The 17,863-nt window shown below is 62.6% G+C and overlaps 2 protein-coding genes across 3 annotated transcripts; one reads left to right on the forward strand and one right to left on the reverse strand.

Annotated features, from left to right (window-relative positions):
- Positions 1–2,515: 2,515 nt before the first annotated feature.
- On the forward strand, positions 2,516–7,523 carry LOC309584418 (forkhead box protein P3-like; the record flags this gene model as incomplete). Its single annotated transcript, XM_082300422.1, has 11 exons — positions 2,516–2,535; positions 3,496–3,556; positions 3,657–3,747; positions 3,844–3,961; positions 4,045–4,120; positions 4,702–4,770; positions 4,868–5,000; positions 5,089–5,153; positions 6,169–6,270; positions 7,239–7,360; positions 7,484–7,523. The coding sequence occupies 11 exons, from the start codon at positions 2,516–2,518 to the stop codon at positions 7,521–7,523; spliced, it is 897 nt and encodes a 298-aa protein (XP_082156548.1).
- Positions 7,524–7,629: 106 nt separating this feature from the next.
- CCDC22 (CCC complex scaffolding subunit CCDC22) lies at positions 7,630–14,744 on the reverse strand. 2 transcript variants are annotated; one of them, XM_082300446.1, is made up of 17 exons: positions 14,600–14,744; positions 13,789–13,966; positions 13,493–13,625; positions 13,295–13,401; positions 13,138–13,204; positions 12,721–12,890; positions 12,298–12,504; positions 11,850–11,921; positions 11,642–11,761; positions 11,028–11,147; positions 10,393–10,509; positions 9,689–9,790; positions 9,058–9,111; positions 8,682–8,777; positions 8,389–8,448; positions 8,195–8,269; positions 7,630–7,910 (listed from the first exon to the last, which is right to left on the reverse strand). In XM_082300446.1, exons 1-17 carry the CDS (start codon positions 14,647–14,649, stop codon positions 7,797–7,799), a joined length of 1,842 nt encoding a protein of 613 aa, XP_082156572.1. In that variant the 5' UTR covers positions 14,650–14,744; the 3' UTR covers positions 7,630–7,796. The 2 variants fall into 2 exon arrangements, with proteins under 2 accessions (XP_082156572.1, XP_082156571.1); XM_082300445.1 differs by having other exon boundaries at positions 9,058–9,165.
- Between the last annotated feature and the right edge of the window lie 3,119 nt (positions 14,745–17,863).

Here is a 17,863-nt window from a genome sequence, read left to right on the forward strand (position 1 = left end):
AGGGCCGCTCCTGGGGGGACAAAGTGTCGTCGTCCCCCCTCCTCCCTCCCCCGCAGTGTCTGCACCCGTTTGGAGAGCGCTGAGAGTTAAACAGGGTCCCCCAGGACGCCTGAGTGCCCCGGGGGGTGCTTAGGGGGGTCCGGGAGATCGGGAGGACCTCAGTGGGTGGGGGTCTGGAGGGGGCGTTCATGGGCCCCCCGTGTTCCCATGGGTCCCCAGGGTCTGGGGGAGCAAAGAGGGGTCCCCCCAATATCTGCTCCCCTTGGGGGGTTGCAGTAGGGTGTCGGAGGGGGACATTAGCACCCCCAAACACCTGGGTCTCCCACGGGGTTTTTGAGGGGTCCTGGAGATTGGGGGGTCCCCAGGGTGTGGAGGCTTTGAGGGGCATTAGAGGATCCCCCCTCCGAGCTCCCCACAGGACTGCACCCCTGGGAACGGTACTGGGGTTCCCTTCGTGACCCCCCCAAAAAAGGAGCCTCGGCCACAAGTGAAAGTTTGGGGCAGTGCTGATGCCCCCCCCCCATGGGGAGGGGGCAAAAGGGGGGGGAGGGGTGGAGGATTTGGGGGAGCCCCCAGGACCCCCCCCCAAGTGTGGGAGGGTTCTCTGACATCACGGGGGGGGGGGGGGGCCGCATAAAAAGCGGGGTGCCAGGACGGGCAGCGCGCGGGGTGCGGCCGGTGAGCGGGTTTGGGGAGGGGGTCCGGGGGGGGGCTGTGCCCTAACACCGGCCCGAGGGGAGGGGGCAGCGTGCGAGGGCCTTGGCACGAGGGGCCTGGTGCCGCACACGTGGGCACGGGGGGTGGGCTGGGGGTCCCTATGGGAGGAGGGGGGGGGTCCAGGCACCGGCTCTGCTCCACCCCCCTCCAAAAATCCACCCCACCCCCCTCCCTTATTTCCTGCCCGCTCGGGCTCAGTTTCAGGTCTCTTCGAGCTGGGGAAATCCCGGGGGTGGAAAAACTCCCAACCCCACCCCGAAAATGGGGAGGGGTCCCGGGTGCTACACCCAGCGCCGCACTGGGGTAAAACCCGGCCAATTCGGGGCTGGAAAGCGTCAAAAACTGACCTTTAACCAAGTGGATTTTGGGGCCGCTTGCATGGAAAAAGGGCAAAACTCAGGGCCTGCAGGTGGAAAAAGCCCCCAAAATCTGGGGGGGGTGAGGCGTGGGGGGGGGGGGGGGTGGGTGGGTGTGCTTTTCCCGAGGTTGTTCCCCTTTCTGAGCAGTTTTTAGGGATTTAGAGGTACCCGAGCGATTTGGGATCATTTCTCGGCTTTTCTGAGGGGGCGTTTGAGCTGTTTTTTTCAACAGCGTCATTTTGGGGCATTTCAGGAGTTTTGGCGGGGTTTGTGGGGGGATGGGACTTGGGGGAGTGGGGGGGACAGACTCCTGCAGTTTGTGGGACCCCCCCCCCCCCAAAGGGTTCAAGGCGTCGGGTTTGGGGGGTTTCTGCCTGGCTGGTTTAGGGGTACCTCTGCCCAGCAGTTTTGGGGCGTTTTATTGAATTTTGGGGCTTCTCTGTCTGGCCATTTTGAGGGGTCTCTATCCAGTTACTTCAGGGCGTTTCTCCTCATTTTGGCACATCTTGATTCGGGGTGTTTCTGCCTGGCCATTTTCGGGCAAATCTCTGCTTTTTAGGGTGTTTTTGCCTGGCTGCTTTGGGGTGTTTCTCATCATTTTGGGGACTCTCTGTTCCGACATTTTGGGGCGTCTCTGCCCAGCTGTTTTGGGACGTTTCTCCACTTTTTGAGTTACCTCTTTACAGCCATTTTTAGGATGTTTCTGCCTGGCTGTTTTGGGGCATTCTGCATCATTTTAGGGTGTCCTTGGCCATTATTGAGCATTTCGCCTCATTTTGGGACGTCGCTGGCCATTTTGGGATGTCCGTGCCATTATTTTGGGGCTTTTTTCCTCATTTTGGGGTGTCTCTGTCTGGGCATTTGGGATGTTTCTGCTCTGTTGTTTTGGGGCATTTCTTGGTGTTTGGGGACATCTCAGCCTGGCTGGTTTGGGGTGTCTGTGCCTGGTCATTTGGGGGCATTTCTCTGCATTTTGGGGTGTCTCTGCCCAGCCAGTTCAGGGTGTCTCCATCCACCCATTTTTGGGGCATTTCTGCAGGTTTCGAGGAGTTTCTCGCTGGTCATTTCGGGGTGTCTGTGCCCAGCTGTTTTGAGGCATTTCCCAGTATCTCTGGCCAGTTTGGGGTGTTTCTGCCCAAAATGCCCAGGCATTTCCCTGCGTTTTGGGGTGTCTTGCCGTGATGACTTTGGGGTGTCCCTGCCCTCACAATTTGTGCCGTTTCTTCGCATTTGGAGCCATTTCATCCCACACGTTTCAGGGCATTTCTCAGCTGTTTTGGGGCATTTCTCTGCATTTTGGGGTGGCTGCACCCTGGCCGTCTTAGGGCACCTGTTTGGGTCTGGGGGGGCCACCTCGGCCCCCCACCCCCGCCGTGACTCAGGGCTGTGGTTTCCCGTCTATAAATCGGAGGTGGAAGCGCCCGGTGTCACCCAGAGCCATGGCGGGCACCCGGGACCCGTGAGCTGGGGGCACTGGGAGGCACTGGGAGCACACTGGAGGGCACTGGCGTGATGCTGGATGGGGCTGAGGGAGCACAGGATTGATGCTGGGTGGGACTGGGAGGGCTCTGGTGGGGACTGGGAGAGAAACTGGGAGCAGTGCAAGGCACTGGGTGGGGACTGGGATGGACTGGGATGGACTGGGATGGACTGGGGAGTGTCGGGAGGGGTTGGTGGGAACTGGGATGGACTGGGATGGCCTGGGGAGTGTCGGGAGGGGCTGGAGGAGCACTGGGTTGGGAAAATGGGGAGGCTGGGAGGGTGTTGGGGGGGACTGGGATGGAGTGGGTGGCACTGGAGGACTGGGGCTCTGGCTTACTGGGGAATGCTGGAAAGTACTGGGGGAAACTGGGAAGGAGCGGGAGGGTAACAAAGATGGATTGGGATGGGCTGGGAATACACTGGGGTGGGCTGGGGAGATGCTGGGAGGGACTGGGTAGCACTGGAAAGGACTGGGAGGGATTGCAGTTTACAGGGAAAGACTGGAGGGGTGCTGGGAAGGACTGGGAGGGACTGCGGCTTACTGGGGATACTGGAAAGGACTGGGAGAAACTGGAAATGACTCGGTGCTTACTGGGAAGGCTTGGGATGACAATGGGAGGGACTGGGGTAGACTGGGATGGATGGGCGATGGATGGCATGAGGGGTGCTAGTGGAAGATGGGAGGGGGCCCAGCCCATACTGGGAGCACTGGGCAGTACTGGGAGGGGTAACTGGGCCAGGACGGGCTGGGGGGGGGCTGCTGTCCCCCGCCCGCGCGGGTTCCGGGACTCGCGGTGACGCAGGACCCGCGGGGGACACGTGTGCAGGCCTGGCACACGCGTGTGTCACACGCTCGGGGGGGGGGGGGCAGGGGGAGGGTCGGGGAGGGTCTCACCCCCTCCCACCCCCCCCCCAGGCAGCGCCGCCCCCCCCGCAGCCCCCAGGACCGGCCCACGGTGCTGACCCGCGCGGACGGGGGGGTCCCTCGGCGCACCCAGGTGCGGGGCAGAGCCCGGGCCACCAATTCGCGCGGGGGGGGGGTTGGGGTGTGCGTCAGGAGGGGGGGGTTCACCTCCTGTCCCCCCCCCAACCACACAGGTGCCACCCGAGGGGGGGTCGTGCCCCCCCCTCCTGCACGTGCAGCACCCCGGGGTGCTGGTGATGCGAACTCGGCTGCCCCCGGCGCACGGTGAGCACATCCCCCCCCCCTCAGACCCGCCCTCCCCCTCTTCGGGGGGTGTCTTCCCTTTTGGGAACCCCCCCCCGCTCCCCAAAACTCCTCCAGGTCTCCCCGGTTTGGAATGGGGCCCCAAAGACCCCCCCGGCCGCGACAGAGACCCCTCACCCGCCCCCGCCGGCAGCGACCCCCCCCCACCGCCCCCCGGCGCTGCGCAGCCCCCCAGGTGAGTGGGGGCTTTGGGAGGAGGGGGTTGGGGGGATCCCGGACCCCCGTCCTCACCCCCCACCCCCCAAAAATCACCTCCAGGCCCCCCCGCCGTGAGCCGGGGGAGGTGGCTCAGTGCCTGCGGCAGCTGGAGAGGATCCAGGAGCTGGAGCAGCAGGTGAGGGGGCCCCCAAAATCCCCCCTGAGCCCCCCCAGTCCTACCCTGACACCCCCCAAGTCCTGACTCGACCCCCCCAAGTGCCACGGGACCCCCAAGTGTCCTGGGACTCCCCACAAAAACACGACTCCAACCCCAAACCTGTGCCACTCCTGTCCCCCCCAGATCTGGGACCCCCCCCCCAAACCGTGTCCTCCCTGTGCCCCCCCAGCCCATCGCCCCCCAAACCTGTCCCCCCCAACCCATCACCCCTCCCAAGGCCCATTTCCCCCCCAAAACCATGATGCCCCCAAACCTGTGCCTCCCCCATGTCCCCCAAATCCTGTGTGTGACCCCCCCCCGTCCCCCAAACCCCGTGTGTGACCCCCCCATCCCCCCATGTCCCCCAAACCCCGTATGTGACCCCCCCATGTCCCCCAAACCCCGTGTGTGACCCCCCCGGCCCCCAAACCCGTCCCCTAAACTCCGTGTGTGACCCTCCCACCCCCCCCATGTCCCCCAAACCCCATGTGTGACCCCCCCATGTCCCCCAAACCCCGTGTGTGACCCCCCCGCCCCCCAAACCTGTCCCCCCCCCGCAGTTGGCCCGCGAGCGGCACCGCCTGGGACTGTTGCAGGCGCAGCTCCTCCGGAGGGCCCCCCCCAGCACGGTAAGGGGGGGCAACACATCCCAAAACAGGGCCGGGGGGCTGGGCCCCCCCACAGCGGTGCCAGCCCCTCACTTGTGTGCTCCCCCCCCCCCTCCAGGGCCCCCCCGGGAAGGGCCAGGCTGGGCTCCCCCCGATTTGGGGTCCCGCAGCCGCCCCCGAGGCAGAGGGGGACCCCGAGATGATGCTGCCCCCCCCGGGACACCCCTGGGAGCGCGGGGGGCTCTACCCAGGTGAGCCCCGGGTTTGGGGGTGTGGGGGTGTCCCCCCAAATAACCGGGGAGGGGGCTGGGTCCGGCTGACTGCCCCTGGCCCCCCCAGAACTGGAGTACTACCGGCTCAGCACCGCGCGGCCCCCCTACACCTACGCCACGCTCATCCGCTGGGTCAGTGCCCCCCCGAACCCCCAAACCCCCCCTGGGGCACCCAGAGCCCCCCCGTGTCCCTGACACCCCCCGTATCCTCCCCCACCCCAGCTCTCCCCTCATAGCCCTGCTCCCCAATTTCTTCATCCCGGCCATCCTGCAGCCCCTCCATGTCCCCCCCCAAACTGTCCCCAAAGCCCACCCTATGCCCCCCAGCACCCTATGTGTGTCCCCCATAGCCCCCCCCAGGCCACCTCACAGTGTCCCCAAACCTGCCATGCTCCCCCCAGTGACCCCAAGTGTGTCCCTGTACCCCAGATCCTCCCCAGAGCCCCCCCAAAGTGTCCCCACGTGCTGCCGTGCCCCCCTAAACCACCCTCAGCCGTCTCCAAAGCCGCCCCAAAAGTTTGTCCCCAACCCTCTCGTGCCCCCCCAATGTCCCCAATGTCACCTGTGTTGCCCTGTGCCCCCCAATGTCCCCCAATGTCCCAAATGTCCCCAATGTCCTCCCAATGTCCCCAATGTCCCCCAATGTCCCCCCAATGTCCCCCAATGTCCCCTCAATGAACCCCCAATGTCCCCCAATGTCCCCTAATGTCCCCCCGTGCCCCCAATGTCCCCCAATGTCCCCCCAATGCCTCCTCAATGTCCCCCCGTGCCGCTAATGTCCTCCCAATGTCCCCAATGTCCTCCCAATGTCCTCCCAATGTCCCCAATGTCCCCTCAATATCCCCAATGTCCCCCAATGTCCCCCAATGTCCCCCCAATGTCCCCAATGTCCCCTCCATGTCCCCAATGTCCTCCCAATGTCCCCAATGTCCCCTCCATGTCCCCAATGTCCCCTCAATGTCCCCTCAATGTCCCCAATGTCCCCAATGTCCCCTCAATGTCCCCAATGTCCCCCCAATGTCCCCCAATGTCCCCAATATCCTCCCAATGTCCCCAATGTCCCCTCCATGTCCCCAATGTCCCCCCAATGTCTCCCCAATGTCCCCAATATGTCCCCAATGTCCCCCAATGTCCCCGCCCCCCCCAGGCCATCCTGGAGTCCCCGCAGCGGCAGCGCCCCCTGGCGGAGATCTACCACTGGTTCAGCCGCAGGTTCGGCTTCTTCCGGCACAACACCCGCACCTGGAAGGTGGGGACCCCCGGGACCCCCAGACACACCCCGGAACCCCGAACAGCCCCCCCGGGAACCCCGAACACCCCCGGGACCCACCAAAACACAGCACGAAACAGCCCCCCGGGACCCCCGAACCACCCCCGGGAACCCCAAACAACCCCCAGGAACCCCGAACCACCCCCGGGAACTCCAAACAACCCCCGGGAACCCCCCAGGACCCCCGAACAACCCTCCCCGGACCCCAAACACACCCCGGGACCCCCCAGACACAGCTCGGGAACCCCCCGGGACCCCGAAAAGCACCCTGAGAGTTCCCTGCACCCTAAACCAGCCCCCTCAGGACCCTCCGAGACCCCAACCAAATGCCCCCTGGGACCCCATAACAGCCCCCCCCGGGGACCCTGAAACACACCCCGGGACCCCAAAACAGCCCCTCAGGATCCCCAACCATCCCCAGAACTCGCAAACATCCCTGGCACCCCCCACACCCCAAAACCGACCCTGGGATCTCCAGTCCCCCCCCCCCCCCACCCTCCCCAAAAACATCCCTGGGGCTTCCACGAACTCCTGGGGCCCCTCCAACCCCCCCCTGCACCCCCATCCTGGGGGTCACCCCAACTCCTCCCCAGCAGAGACCCCCCCACTCTCCATCACCACCATTGGGGACCCCCAGCCCCTCCCAGCACCCCAAAATGTTACCATCCACAGGTGGGACCCCCAAACCTTCCCCCTGAGATCCCAATGCTGCCCCGGACCCCCCCTCCCAACACCCCCACTCCCCAAAAACGGGGGGGACCCCAAATTCTCCCAGCACCTCTCCAACCATCCCCCCACCCATGACAGCTCAGAGACCCCCCCCAACCCCCTCAAAATCCCTAAACCCTCCCCAGACCTCCCTGAAATCCCTCAGGGAATGTGAGGGGGGGATGTCCAGCCCCACAATTCTGGGGTCCCACCCCGATTTTGGGGTCTCCCCCCCCCAGAACGCCGTGCGCCACAACCTGAGCCTGCACAAGTGCTTCGTGCGGGTGGAGGCCGCGCGCGGCGCCGTCTGGACCGTGGACGAGGCCGAGTTCCGGCGCAAGCGGGGCCAGCGCTACCCCAGGTACCCCCAAACCCTGCCCCGGCCACCCCAAAACCCCCCCGGGCACCCCAAAAACGCGGGGGGTGCATAAACCCCCCCAAACCCACCCATGATAACCCCGGGATGCCCCTCTGACCTCCACAGGGACTGTGACCTCAAGTACTTTCTGCCCCCCCGGAGCTGAGGGGGGACCCCAAAACCACGGAGAGGGGGTGCCCCCAAGACCCCCCCTCCCAGGAGGAACACGACACCCCCAAATCCACCCCCCAAGAGCACCATGAACAGCCCCGAACTGCACCGGGATTTATTGAAACCATAAAGGAACTGTCCCCCCTCCCACTGCGGGTGCGTTTTGGGGGGCTACACGGGCACCCCCACACCCCGCTGTGTGCGGGGGGGGCGGCAGAGCCCCCCCGGCGGATTTTGGGGTGCGGATCCCCCCCCCCCCGGTTTGGGGTCAGGCGTGGCGGGCACGAGCGGCCAGCAGCGCGTTCTCCTCCCGCAGCGCCCGGCAGTCGCTGAGGATCCGCTCCAGGCTGGCCGGGAGCTTGGCACTCGTCTCTCCCTCGATCTGGGGGGGCACAGAATTGGGGGGGGGGGGGGCACAGAATGGGGGGGGGGCAAAATGGGGGGAAAAAATTGATGGGGGTAAAAATCAGGAGGAAAGAGTCAGGGAGGGGTACAAAGAATTGGGGGCACAAAAAGGAGATGGGAGTGGTCAGTTAACACCCAAATAGAGCTGGGGGGGTCTCCAGAGGCACCCGAAATCCATCCTGTCCCCCCAAAAGACACCCTGCCCCCCCCCAATCCATCCTGCCCCCCCCCCCCCCCAAACCGAGCCCCCCAAAACCCCACCTGCTCCTCCAGGTCTCGGATCTCCCTCTGGATGGTCCCCGTGTCCTCGATGGTCCGGATCAGCTGGGCACAGTTCTGGGGGGCAACAAGAGGGGTTTGTAGGGCACCCCCCCCCAAATTCCAGTCCCCCCTCCTCCCCCAGGGACCCTCCCAGTTCCACCTGGGCCCCCCTGGAGCCCCCCAGGCCCCGTTACCTCGTGCAGAGCTGCCAGGTACTTGTAGGCTTTTCTCACCACCTCATCCCTCTTGGCATCCTGGGGAAGGGGACAGTTTGGGGGGGCACAGGGACAGCTTGGGTGGCACATGGGGCACATGTGACAGTTTGGGGGGGATCCCAGCACCCCACCCCCCTGTCCCTTTGGGGGAGATATCCCATACAGGGAATACCACTGAATGCACCCCCAGCCACAGGCCCCCCAAAATCCCACTGTGATCCCCCCTTTTGGGGCTCCCTGCACCCCGAGGTGCCCCCCCCCGGCCCCCCCACCTTGAAGAGCAGCTCATCGGTCACGCTGAAGGTCCTCTCCAGCTTCCCCACCAGGGCGTTGATCTCCTTCTGCAGCGCCCGCGTGTCCTCCAGGATCTGGGGGGGTCCCCGTGAGGGGGGGGGGGGTCAGGCCTGGGGGGGGGGAGGGAACACGACCCCCCAAAACCCCTCCCCGCTTTGGGGGGTGCACACAGCCCCCCCACAGCCCCCAGCTGCCCCCCAAAACCTCAAATAAGACCGAACACCTCAAGGCCATCCCTCAAACTCCTCCAGGCTGCCTAAGGGACCCCAAAACTCTCCCCCCGCCCCTTCCCCACAAGAGCTGGGGCCCCCCCAAGCCGTCAGAGCTCCCCAAAAGTGCCCCCCCAGCCCCCACCTTCCCGATCTCCTCCTTCTGCTTGCGGATGTTGCCCACGATCTCCAGGATGCGCTGGGTGTAAACGGCGCGGGAGACGTCGCGGGGCAGCGCCTCGAGCTCCGCCACCTGCGGGGGTCAGCGGGGGGCCTGACACCCCCAAACTCCCCTGGGCACCCCAAAACGCCCCCAAAGCGCCCCTAAACCCCGCCCCCTCCCCCCGAGCACCCTCACAATACCTCAAGGTCTCCCTCAGTGACCCCAAAACCCTGCTGAGCCCCAAAATACCTCAAGGGACCCCCAAAAGCCCCAGGGATCCCCCAGTTCCTCCTGAGCCCCCCTAAAATGCTTCAAGGTCCCTCCCAGGAACCTCGCAAGCAACTCAGTGACTCCCCAAGCCCCTCTGAGCCCCCCCCGAACACCTCAAGGGCCCTCCCAGTGACCCCAAAACACCCCACGTTCCTCCAGTGACCCCTGAGCCCCCCCCCCCAAATGTGCCAAGGTGCCCCCGGTGACCCTCCAAACCCTTCCAGTGACCCCTGAGCCCCCCTAGGACACCTCAGGGTGCCTCCCAGTGACCCCTGAGCCCCCCCAAAGCACCTCAAGGGCCCCCCCAGTGAGCCCCCGAAGCCCCCAGTGCCCCCAGTCCCACCAGCTGGGCGTGCAGGGTCTCTTTCCGTCGCGCCTCCTCGGCGGCCGCGCGGCTGCGCTGGAGCAGCGCCTGCGTCTCTGCCAGGCGCCGCGACGACTCCCGCTGGGGGGGGACGGGGGGGCCCCCAAAGTCACCATGAGTCCGGGGGGGACAGGGAATCCCCAAAACCCAGCCAGGAGGGGGAACTGGAGCCCCCAGAATCGCTGCGAGTGCACTCCAGGGCCCCAAAACCATCAGGGAGGGGAGCCCAGAGCCCCCAGGGACCCCAAAACTGACGAGGGAAAGATCTGGGGACCCCAAAAGCCACAGGGAATGGACTCTAGGAACCCCAAAACCTACTGGGAAGAGGCTCCAAAACCCCGAGGGACCCTCAAACCTACCAAGGAGACCTGAGGACCCCAAAACCCACAGGAAATGGATTGCAGGCACCCCAAACACACTGAGAAGGGATGTCAGAGGGCCCAGGGATGCCCAAATCGACCGGGGAGGGACCTGGGGCCCCCCAAACCCATGGGGAAGGGATCCCGGGAACCTCAAAAACTACCAGGGGACCCCTGAATCCACTGGGGAAGAACCCGAGACCTCCCAAACCCGCAGGGAAGGAACCCCAACCCCCCATTTGAGAATGCGGGCACCCCAAACCCACGGGAAAACCAATTCCCGACCCCCGGGGACCCCAAACCCGCGAGGAGGGGCCCCGTTACCTGCGCGGAGTCGCGCAGGGCGCGGAGGTGCCGGAACTCGGCCAGGAGGGGCCCCCGGTGCCGCTCCCACTGCCCGGCCAGGCTGACGATGCGGCGGCTGCTGGACTCCACCACCAGCTGCGGGCAGTGCCAGGGCCCCCAAACGCTGATATCCCCAGAGTGCCCCCCAAAAACCCCCTGACTGCACCCCCAAACTGCCCGAACCCCCCCAAACTGACTCCCCAAACTCTGACACCCCCAGAGTGCCCCCCAAAACCCTCTGACTGCCCCCCCAAACTGACCCCCCCAAACGCCGACACCCCCGGAGTGCCCCCCAAAAACCCCCTGACTGCACCCCCAAACTGTCCAAACCCCCCTTACCTGCCCCCCCAAGCCCCCTCCCCACACTGTGACCCCAAACAACCCCACAGCCCCCCATGAACTGACCCCCCCCATGAAGCCCCCCAAAACTGCTCCCCCCCTGTGGCTGTTCTACACCCCCAACTGCCCCCACCCCCACACCTGCTGTGACCCCCAAGCCACCCTGCTTCACCTGCCCCCCCACTGGTGCCATCCTATACCCCAAACTGCCCCCCAAACCCCTCCCCACATCTGCTGTGCCCCCCAAACTGCCCCCAGCCCCCCCAGCCCCTCACCTGCAGCTTGGCCATGTTGTTCTGGGCATCCGGGAGCAGCTCCAGTGCCCTGGCCTTGACCCGCAGGGCGTCCTCGCGCCCCCCCAGAGCCCCCCGGCCCTGCTGCACCTCGGCCTCTGCCTGGTCACGGAGGGGGGCGTTGGTCAGGGCACCCCAAAACCCCCCTGTGCCCCCCAGCCCTGCCACACCACCGCCTGGGCACAGGGGGTCAGTCAGGGCACCCCAAAACCCCCCTGCGCCCCCCAGCCCTGCCACACCACCGCCTGGGCACAGGGGGTCAGTCAGGGCACCCCAAAACCCCCCTGCGCCCCCCAGCCCTGCCACACCACCGCCTGGGCACAGGGGGTCAGTCAGGGCACCCCAAAACCCCCCTGCGCCCCCCGAGTCTGCCACACCACCGGCTGGGCACGGGGGGTCAGCCAGGGCACCCCAAAACCCCCCTGTGCCCCCCGACCCTGCCACACCACCACCTGGGCACCCCAAAAGCCCCCAGTGCCCCCCCAGAGCTCCCCAGTCCTGCTGCACCTTGGCCTCTGCCTGGGCACAGAGGGGGGCGTCGGTCAGGGCACCCCAAAACCCCCCAGTGCCCCCCTGGACCCCTCCCCAGCACCCACCTGGGTGAGGCTGAGCTGGGCTGCCCGAATCTCCCCCCGGCACCCCTCGATTTCAGCCTCCAGCCGAGCCAGGGTCTCCTCCAGCGCGGCCTCCTCGCTGGCCTGGCGTGACCCGGGCTCCTGGGGGGGCAACGTGGCCGGGGGGGGGCCCAGAGTGACCACACGGAGCCACCGGGCGGGCCCAGAGTGACCAACACCCCCCTCTCACCTCCTCGGGGCCCTTCGGGGGCTGCAGGGTCTCGGCAGCCGCCTGGAGCTGCTGCAGCAGCACTTGGGGGTCCTGCAGGATGAGACCCCGGAGCGGGTCAGAGCCTGGGAGGGTCTGAACCAACCCACAGCCCCCCCAAAAAAACCCAGAGCCCCCCAAATCCAACCTCCAGTCCCCCCAAAACAACCCACAGCCCCCCCAAAACAACCCACAGCCCCCCAAATCCAACCTCCAGTCCCCCCAAAACAACCCACAGCCCCCCAAAACAACCCACAGTCCCCCAAATCCAACCTCCACTCCCCCCGAAACAACCCACAGCCCCCCAAATCCAACCTCCACTCCCCCCAAAACAATCCTCAACCCTCCAGCAGGCTCCCAACACCCCAAAACCAACCCCCATCCCCCCAAAACCATCCCCCATCTCGCCCTCCCCCATTGTAGCCCCCACCTGTTCGTGGGTCAGGTGCTGGGTGCGGGTGAAGCGGGACCCCTTGGGCAGGGCACCCCCGGCTCCCCCAGCCCCAAAAGCCTCCTGGAGCCAGGCAGGGTCCAGGGGGGGCCCCGGGGACGGTCCCTGGGGGCAGGGGGGGCAGGCCTGGCGCAGGGGCTCCAGTGCCCGGACCCGCGCCCGGAGCCGCTTTCGCCCCAAGTATTCCTGGGGAGGGGGAGAAAAACGGGGAGTCAGACCCACAGGGACCCCCAAAACCGCCCCCAAACATCCCAACAGCCCCCCCAGGTGACCCCCAAAACAGCCCCCCCCATGCTACAGAGAGGGGGCCCCTCCCTTGGACTCCTGGGAGTAAGAGAAAGGGGGCCCAGGGACCCCCCCCCCAAAGGCCTGGGGACCCCCAGCCCTGCCCGGGGGTCTCACCTGGGGGGGCAGGCGGGAGGCCAGGCCGGGGCCCCCCCACTCAGCCTCCCAGTCGTGGTGGGCGCTGAGCTGGGCCATGTGGGTCTCCAGCAGGGCCGGGGGGGTCTGCGAGGAAAGGGGGGGCTGTGCTGGCACCGGGGGGGCAACCCCCCCAAAATACTCCTGCAGCTCTGTGGGGACAGCGGGGGATGAGCAGAAACCCTCCCTAAAACAAACCTAAAACCCCCCAACCCCCCCGGTATTACCCTCAAATCATCACACCCCCACCCTCCCAAAATCCTGACACCCCCTTTCCTGTGGGGCACAGCACCTCCATACCCCAAACCCTCAGGGTGAGCCCCCAAAGTTCACATAGAGATCCCCAAATTTGGGGCAACAATGACCCCCCCACCACCCCAAATCCCCCCCGGCTCTTACCTGGGGATCCCCCACTTTGGGGCAGCACCAGGGGACAGGCAGCAAAAGGCTGGAGGTGACTTGTGCCCTAAGAAGGGTTAATGAACGGGTTAATTGCCCCCCCAAACTAAGAGGGGAGCCCCCCCCAGCTCGGGGGGTGCCGGACCCCCCGGTTCACCTGCAGCCGCTGCAGCCGGGCCGTGCGGCACACGGGGGGCACCCAGGGGGTCCCCAGCTGCTCCCGGATCTGGGCGCCGATGGCTCGGAGCAGCGCCCCCGATTTCCCTGGGGAGGGGGACAACGAGGGGGGTCAGGCCCCTCACGATCCCCCCCACGGGGCTCCCCAGCAGCCCAGGGGACCCCCCCAGGCTCGTACCGGGGGGCTCAGCCCCGCGCTCGCCCTCGTCCCGCGGCAGCTTCTCCACGAGGAACAGGAGCAGGCGCCGCGTGTCGTGTTCGGAGCTGTACAGGAACGTCTGGTACCCCACGTCCCCCCCAAATCCCAGCTCCTGCGGGAAGGGAAGCCATTGGGGGACACCCCAAAATTGTTGGGGGCCCCCCTTCCAAGATCCGATGCTCTGGGGTGGGTACCGAGGCTTGGTACCACAAACCCGCCACGAATCGCAGCGAGGGGACCCCCCAGCTTTGGGGTGCCGCGGGGTTCGGGGCTACCTGGCAAGCCGCGGCCAGGTCGGAGGCGAGCCGGAAACGTGCGGAGATGCCGGGGGGCAGCAGGGGGCTCAGGGGGGCTCCCAGCGCGGGGCGCACGGCCCGGAGGCACCGCACGGCCGCCTCCACCACCAGCTCGGGGGTCAGGTCCCGCACGCTCTGCACCTCGGGGGGCACCGCCCTGGGATGGGGGGGAGGGGGCACGGCCGTGGGGACCCCTCCCCCGAGCACCCCCAAACCCTGACAGCCTCCTCGCTGCGGGGCCACGGCTGTGGGGACCCCCAAATCATCACAGCCCCCCAAATCCTGACATCCCCCCCCCCTTCCTGTGGGGCACAGCACCCCCATAGCCCAAACCCTCAGGGTGCCCCCCCAACCCCGGGGTCAGCCCCATCTTCAGTCTTCCCCCAGACTCCCAAAAACCGCCTGTGTCCCCCAAAATTACCCCCTCAAAAGTCCTCAGGGTCTGCCCTGTGATCTCCCCCAACCGCCCCTCAGGGATCCCCAAATACCCAGTCACGCGCCCACAGCTCCCAAATCCTCAGGATGTTCCCCCAGGGACCCCCACAACCTCCCCAGGGTACCCCCGCCCAAAATCCTCCGGGTGCCCCCGGTGACCCCCCCAAACCTCCATCGGGGTGTCCCTCCGCCCTTCCGTACCCTCCCCCTCCCAGACTCCCCAAAACTCCTTAGTGTCCCCCAGAGACCCCCCCACGTTCCCCCGCCCTCCAGATCCCCCCTCCTGACCCCCCCCAGTCCCTGCGGGTCGGGCTCCCCCACCCAAATCCTCCCGTTCCCCCCCCCCCCCACTCACGTCCCCGCCTGGCGCAGGGAGTGGATCAGGATCTTGTCCACCTCCTCCATGGTTGGGGTGGGTCGGGGGGTCCCCAAACTCTACGGGAGGGGCGCGGGGGGGATTTGGGGGGACCGGGGGCTCCCGCACCCAGCGCGCGGCCGCCGGTCACGTGAGGGAAGGGGGAGGAGCGCCGCGCACTTGGCACGATGGGAGTTGTAGGCAGCCGTGATGGAGCCGCGGGACATGACGGGAGTTGTAGGCGGTCGTGGCAGAGCATCACGGGAGTTGAAGGCAGCAGTAGCGCAGCATGACGGGAGTTGTAGGCGGCGGCGTGTGGCGGGAAATTGCGGAGCCACGAGGGACGGGAAGATGGCGGGCATGGGGCTGGTTCATTAAATCCCGATATCCACGGACAAATTACAATTAGTGAAGAAGGGGCAGTCAATAACTAACTCATGTAAGCACAAGTTAACTATTAGGAGACAGCAAATGTTAGTTCAGACAGAAGATGTTAATTACAAAGCCTAAGAAGCCGAATTCACCCTAACCTTGTCAAAATAGAGGGGACAAGGATCATCTCAGAGACTCAATCATTCTTCAAAGGACTATGCATGCCCAGGGAGAAAGGTGAAAAGTTCATGAGAGGATGACTACTGGCCTTCATCAGAAGGCCTGAGGAAGAGGAGAGGCCTTCCTCAGCACGACCACCAGGACACACAGCACATGCGTGGCCCATATGCTAATGACTTCCGAGAAATAATTTGTATAACCACACCTGTCCCAAGGAATGTGATGAATATTCATAATTTAGCCCATCATACCGTGTTGTAGAGAGCACCAGGTGTGTGTGTTTGGAGGAGTGATCCCCACACACCCGGCGCGCCGAATAAAGCAAATACCCACTTCTCTGACTGTCTCTGAAGGGTCTCCTGGCCCGGTTGTGGCGTGATTCATTAGACAGTGCTGTGTTGATTCAGGCACGGGCGGGCGGCACGGCAGCAGCCTCCTGAAGACATTCCAGCCAAGTACAAGGTTCTTTGTTCTCTATTTATTACTCAAAGTTTTACATCGTGTACATATGTATGGCCCCAGCACCTCCCGTCCCCCACTCCTTATTAAAATGATGTGAAAAACGAGGTTCACTCTTCCGTGAGAATTTAAAAGTTTAATAAAAAGACAATAACAGACACATAAAATAAAGCAAAGAGGTAATGGCCAGGTGCCTTGGCGCTTTGCCAAGAGCACACCTGATGCTCGAGGTTGGTCCTTTTTATACCATTTTTACTGTCTGTTCTTTATGCATATCCAAACTTTTCCCGGAACTGTTCTGCATGGCCACTCCTTGGTTCCGCCTTTTTACAGCATGTGTATTCTTCTGCCTTGCGGTTTTATTTCTTTTGATTCTTGGGCTTGGGCTCGCTAGGTGAGAGTTGATAGTCAAGTGGCCCTCTTAATTCTCCAGAAAGGGCTGATTGCAGCTTTGGGCCTCATCTTCTGCTCGCTTGGAGGTTATCTTACTTGCTCACACTTGCTAAATTCTTGCTAAAAAGAAAGAAAACTACAGGCACACAGCAAAAGCATTTCTAACATTATATAATATTCACCTTAATACTTGCGAGAAGCCAATATTGCGATGTGTTTATAACAATGAGATCATTGGCCTTTCACTCGTGCGCAGTTTCTCTCTGGAATTGGGTCGGTGGTCTCGAATTGGGTCAGTGGTCCTGAAAGATGAAGTCAGGAATGTCTTCCTCACAGTGACCTTTTCACCTCCTTGCTGTTGGCAGCCCTTCGTGACCTCTTGGCACAGCCCAAGATCTCCTACTTTGCATTAATTACTACAAAACCCAGGTGCTGTTCTTGGCTCTATTGGTTTCAATTTGTTTTGATGACAGTTCATTTGTTCTGTTTCCTTTTACAAACAAAACTTAAACCAAAATATAATGGCAAATAATACATCACTTGGCTCTAGCTTAGGCATCCACTAATCATTAACTTTTGTTTCTCTATCTTAATTAATACAAATTTCTTCTAACTCTTAGCTAAAATTTTAACCTTTTAGAGCCTTGACTCATTTCCCCACTTCTTCTTTAGGATTAGTACATTCTTTTACTAATATATAGGGGGTTTTTTTGTCTATCCACGTTGTACGGTAGGTGTCCTTTAAAATCCTGCCATATGCCCTTGGTGCTGAAGTCAAGGTTCCCGTTCGTCGTCGCATTCTCCAGTTCCAAACAAATATTACAACAGACAAAACCAAACCTACACTAAAATGAGTAAAACAATAATTGGGTGAACCAGGGCATTGAGTAAACCGGTTGCTGTTGGTGACCACCCAAAAAGCACATCCCACCAGTGATGAGATGAGTCTTTTTCTAATCTTTTAAATACTCTCCGTGTGCTCTCTGTGTCACAGTGTATTGTGATTGGAGTTTTATTTCCTGCATTTTTAACCTCTTCAAGAATTCCCTTCCATTCATCGTGTTTCAGTAATTGTGTGACCGAGGTGAAGCTCATTCCTACAAGCACGGGCAACATTTCCTGCACAGGAATCAAACTCGCTTTGATCTGTTGGTGCAATGTACCAGGTGCTCGACAGGAAAAGTCACAACCCTCAATTCTGATAAAATTACAAACACAGAGAGGTTAAACTGATTTTCATTCACAGTGACTGCATCCACCAGTGCAGTGGGACGTGCTGTTCAAAGGCAGACACAGCCCTGTCCTGTGGTTTGGTTAACAGGATGCATTTCAAAGTGACAAATGCTCTGCTCTGTATCTAAACAAATACCTCTGGCATCATTTACGCTTCTTTCACGTACAAATCTGAAGTTTTCTTTTGCAGGACGGGATTCTGAGTTAATCGTTTTCCACTTTCCTTCAACTTTTTGTGCCCACATCCTGCGTTCAGAAGGATGTAATACGGTCCCCTCATGACTGAACCCCAGAGCAACAATTGGCTGGATCAACCTTACTGATGCATTGTGTGTAGTCAAAACAAAAGCTGTTACCATGCTTGTCACAGGGTTAGAGGTAAATTACCTAAAACTCACCAAGACTGGAGTTCTTTCTCTAAATCTGAGGCGTTATCCCAAACAATTTCACGAATTTCAGTGGGGAATGTGCCTTCTCCTCCTTCTCAAATGACTGAAGCAGCCACTGGTTGCATCCACAGCTGTGCCTGTGTACATCTAAGGGCTAAGGAAACGTTTTCACTAGCTGTGCCTGGGGTATTAATGATGAATTCATGGTCATGCTTTTCTATGTCTTCCCACTCTGGCA

Source organism: Coloeus monedula, assembly GCF_965178545.1.
Source record: "Coloeus monedula genome assembly, chromosome: 39".
Taxonomy (NCBI): domain Eukaryota; kingdom Metazoa; phylum Chordata; class Aves; order Passeriformes; family Corvidae; genus Coloeus; species Coloeus monedula.

Coding starts and splice junctions, on each gene's coding strand:
- CCDC22 (XM_082300445.1), bottom strand. CDS start 14,649: ATGGAGGAGGTGGACAAGATCCTGATCCACTCCCTGCGCCAGGCGGGG. Junction 13,967..14,599: donor TCCCTGCGCCAGGCGGGGAC/GTGAGTGGGGGG, acceptor CCCCCATCCCAG/GGCGGTGCCCCCCGAGGTGC. Junction 8,270..8,388: donor ACCTGGCAGCTCTGCACGAG/GTAACGGGGCCT, acceptor GTTGCCCCCCAG/AACTGTGCCCAGCTGATCCG.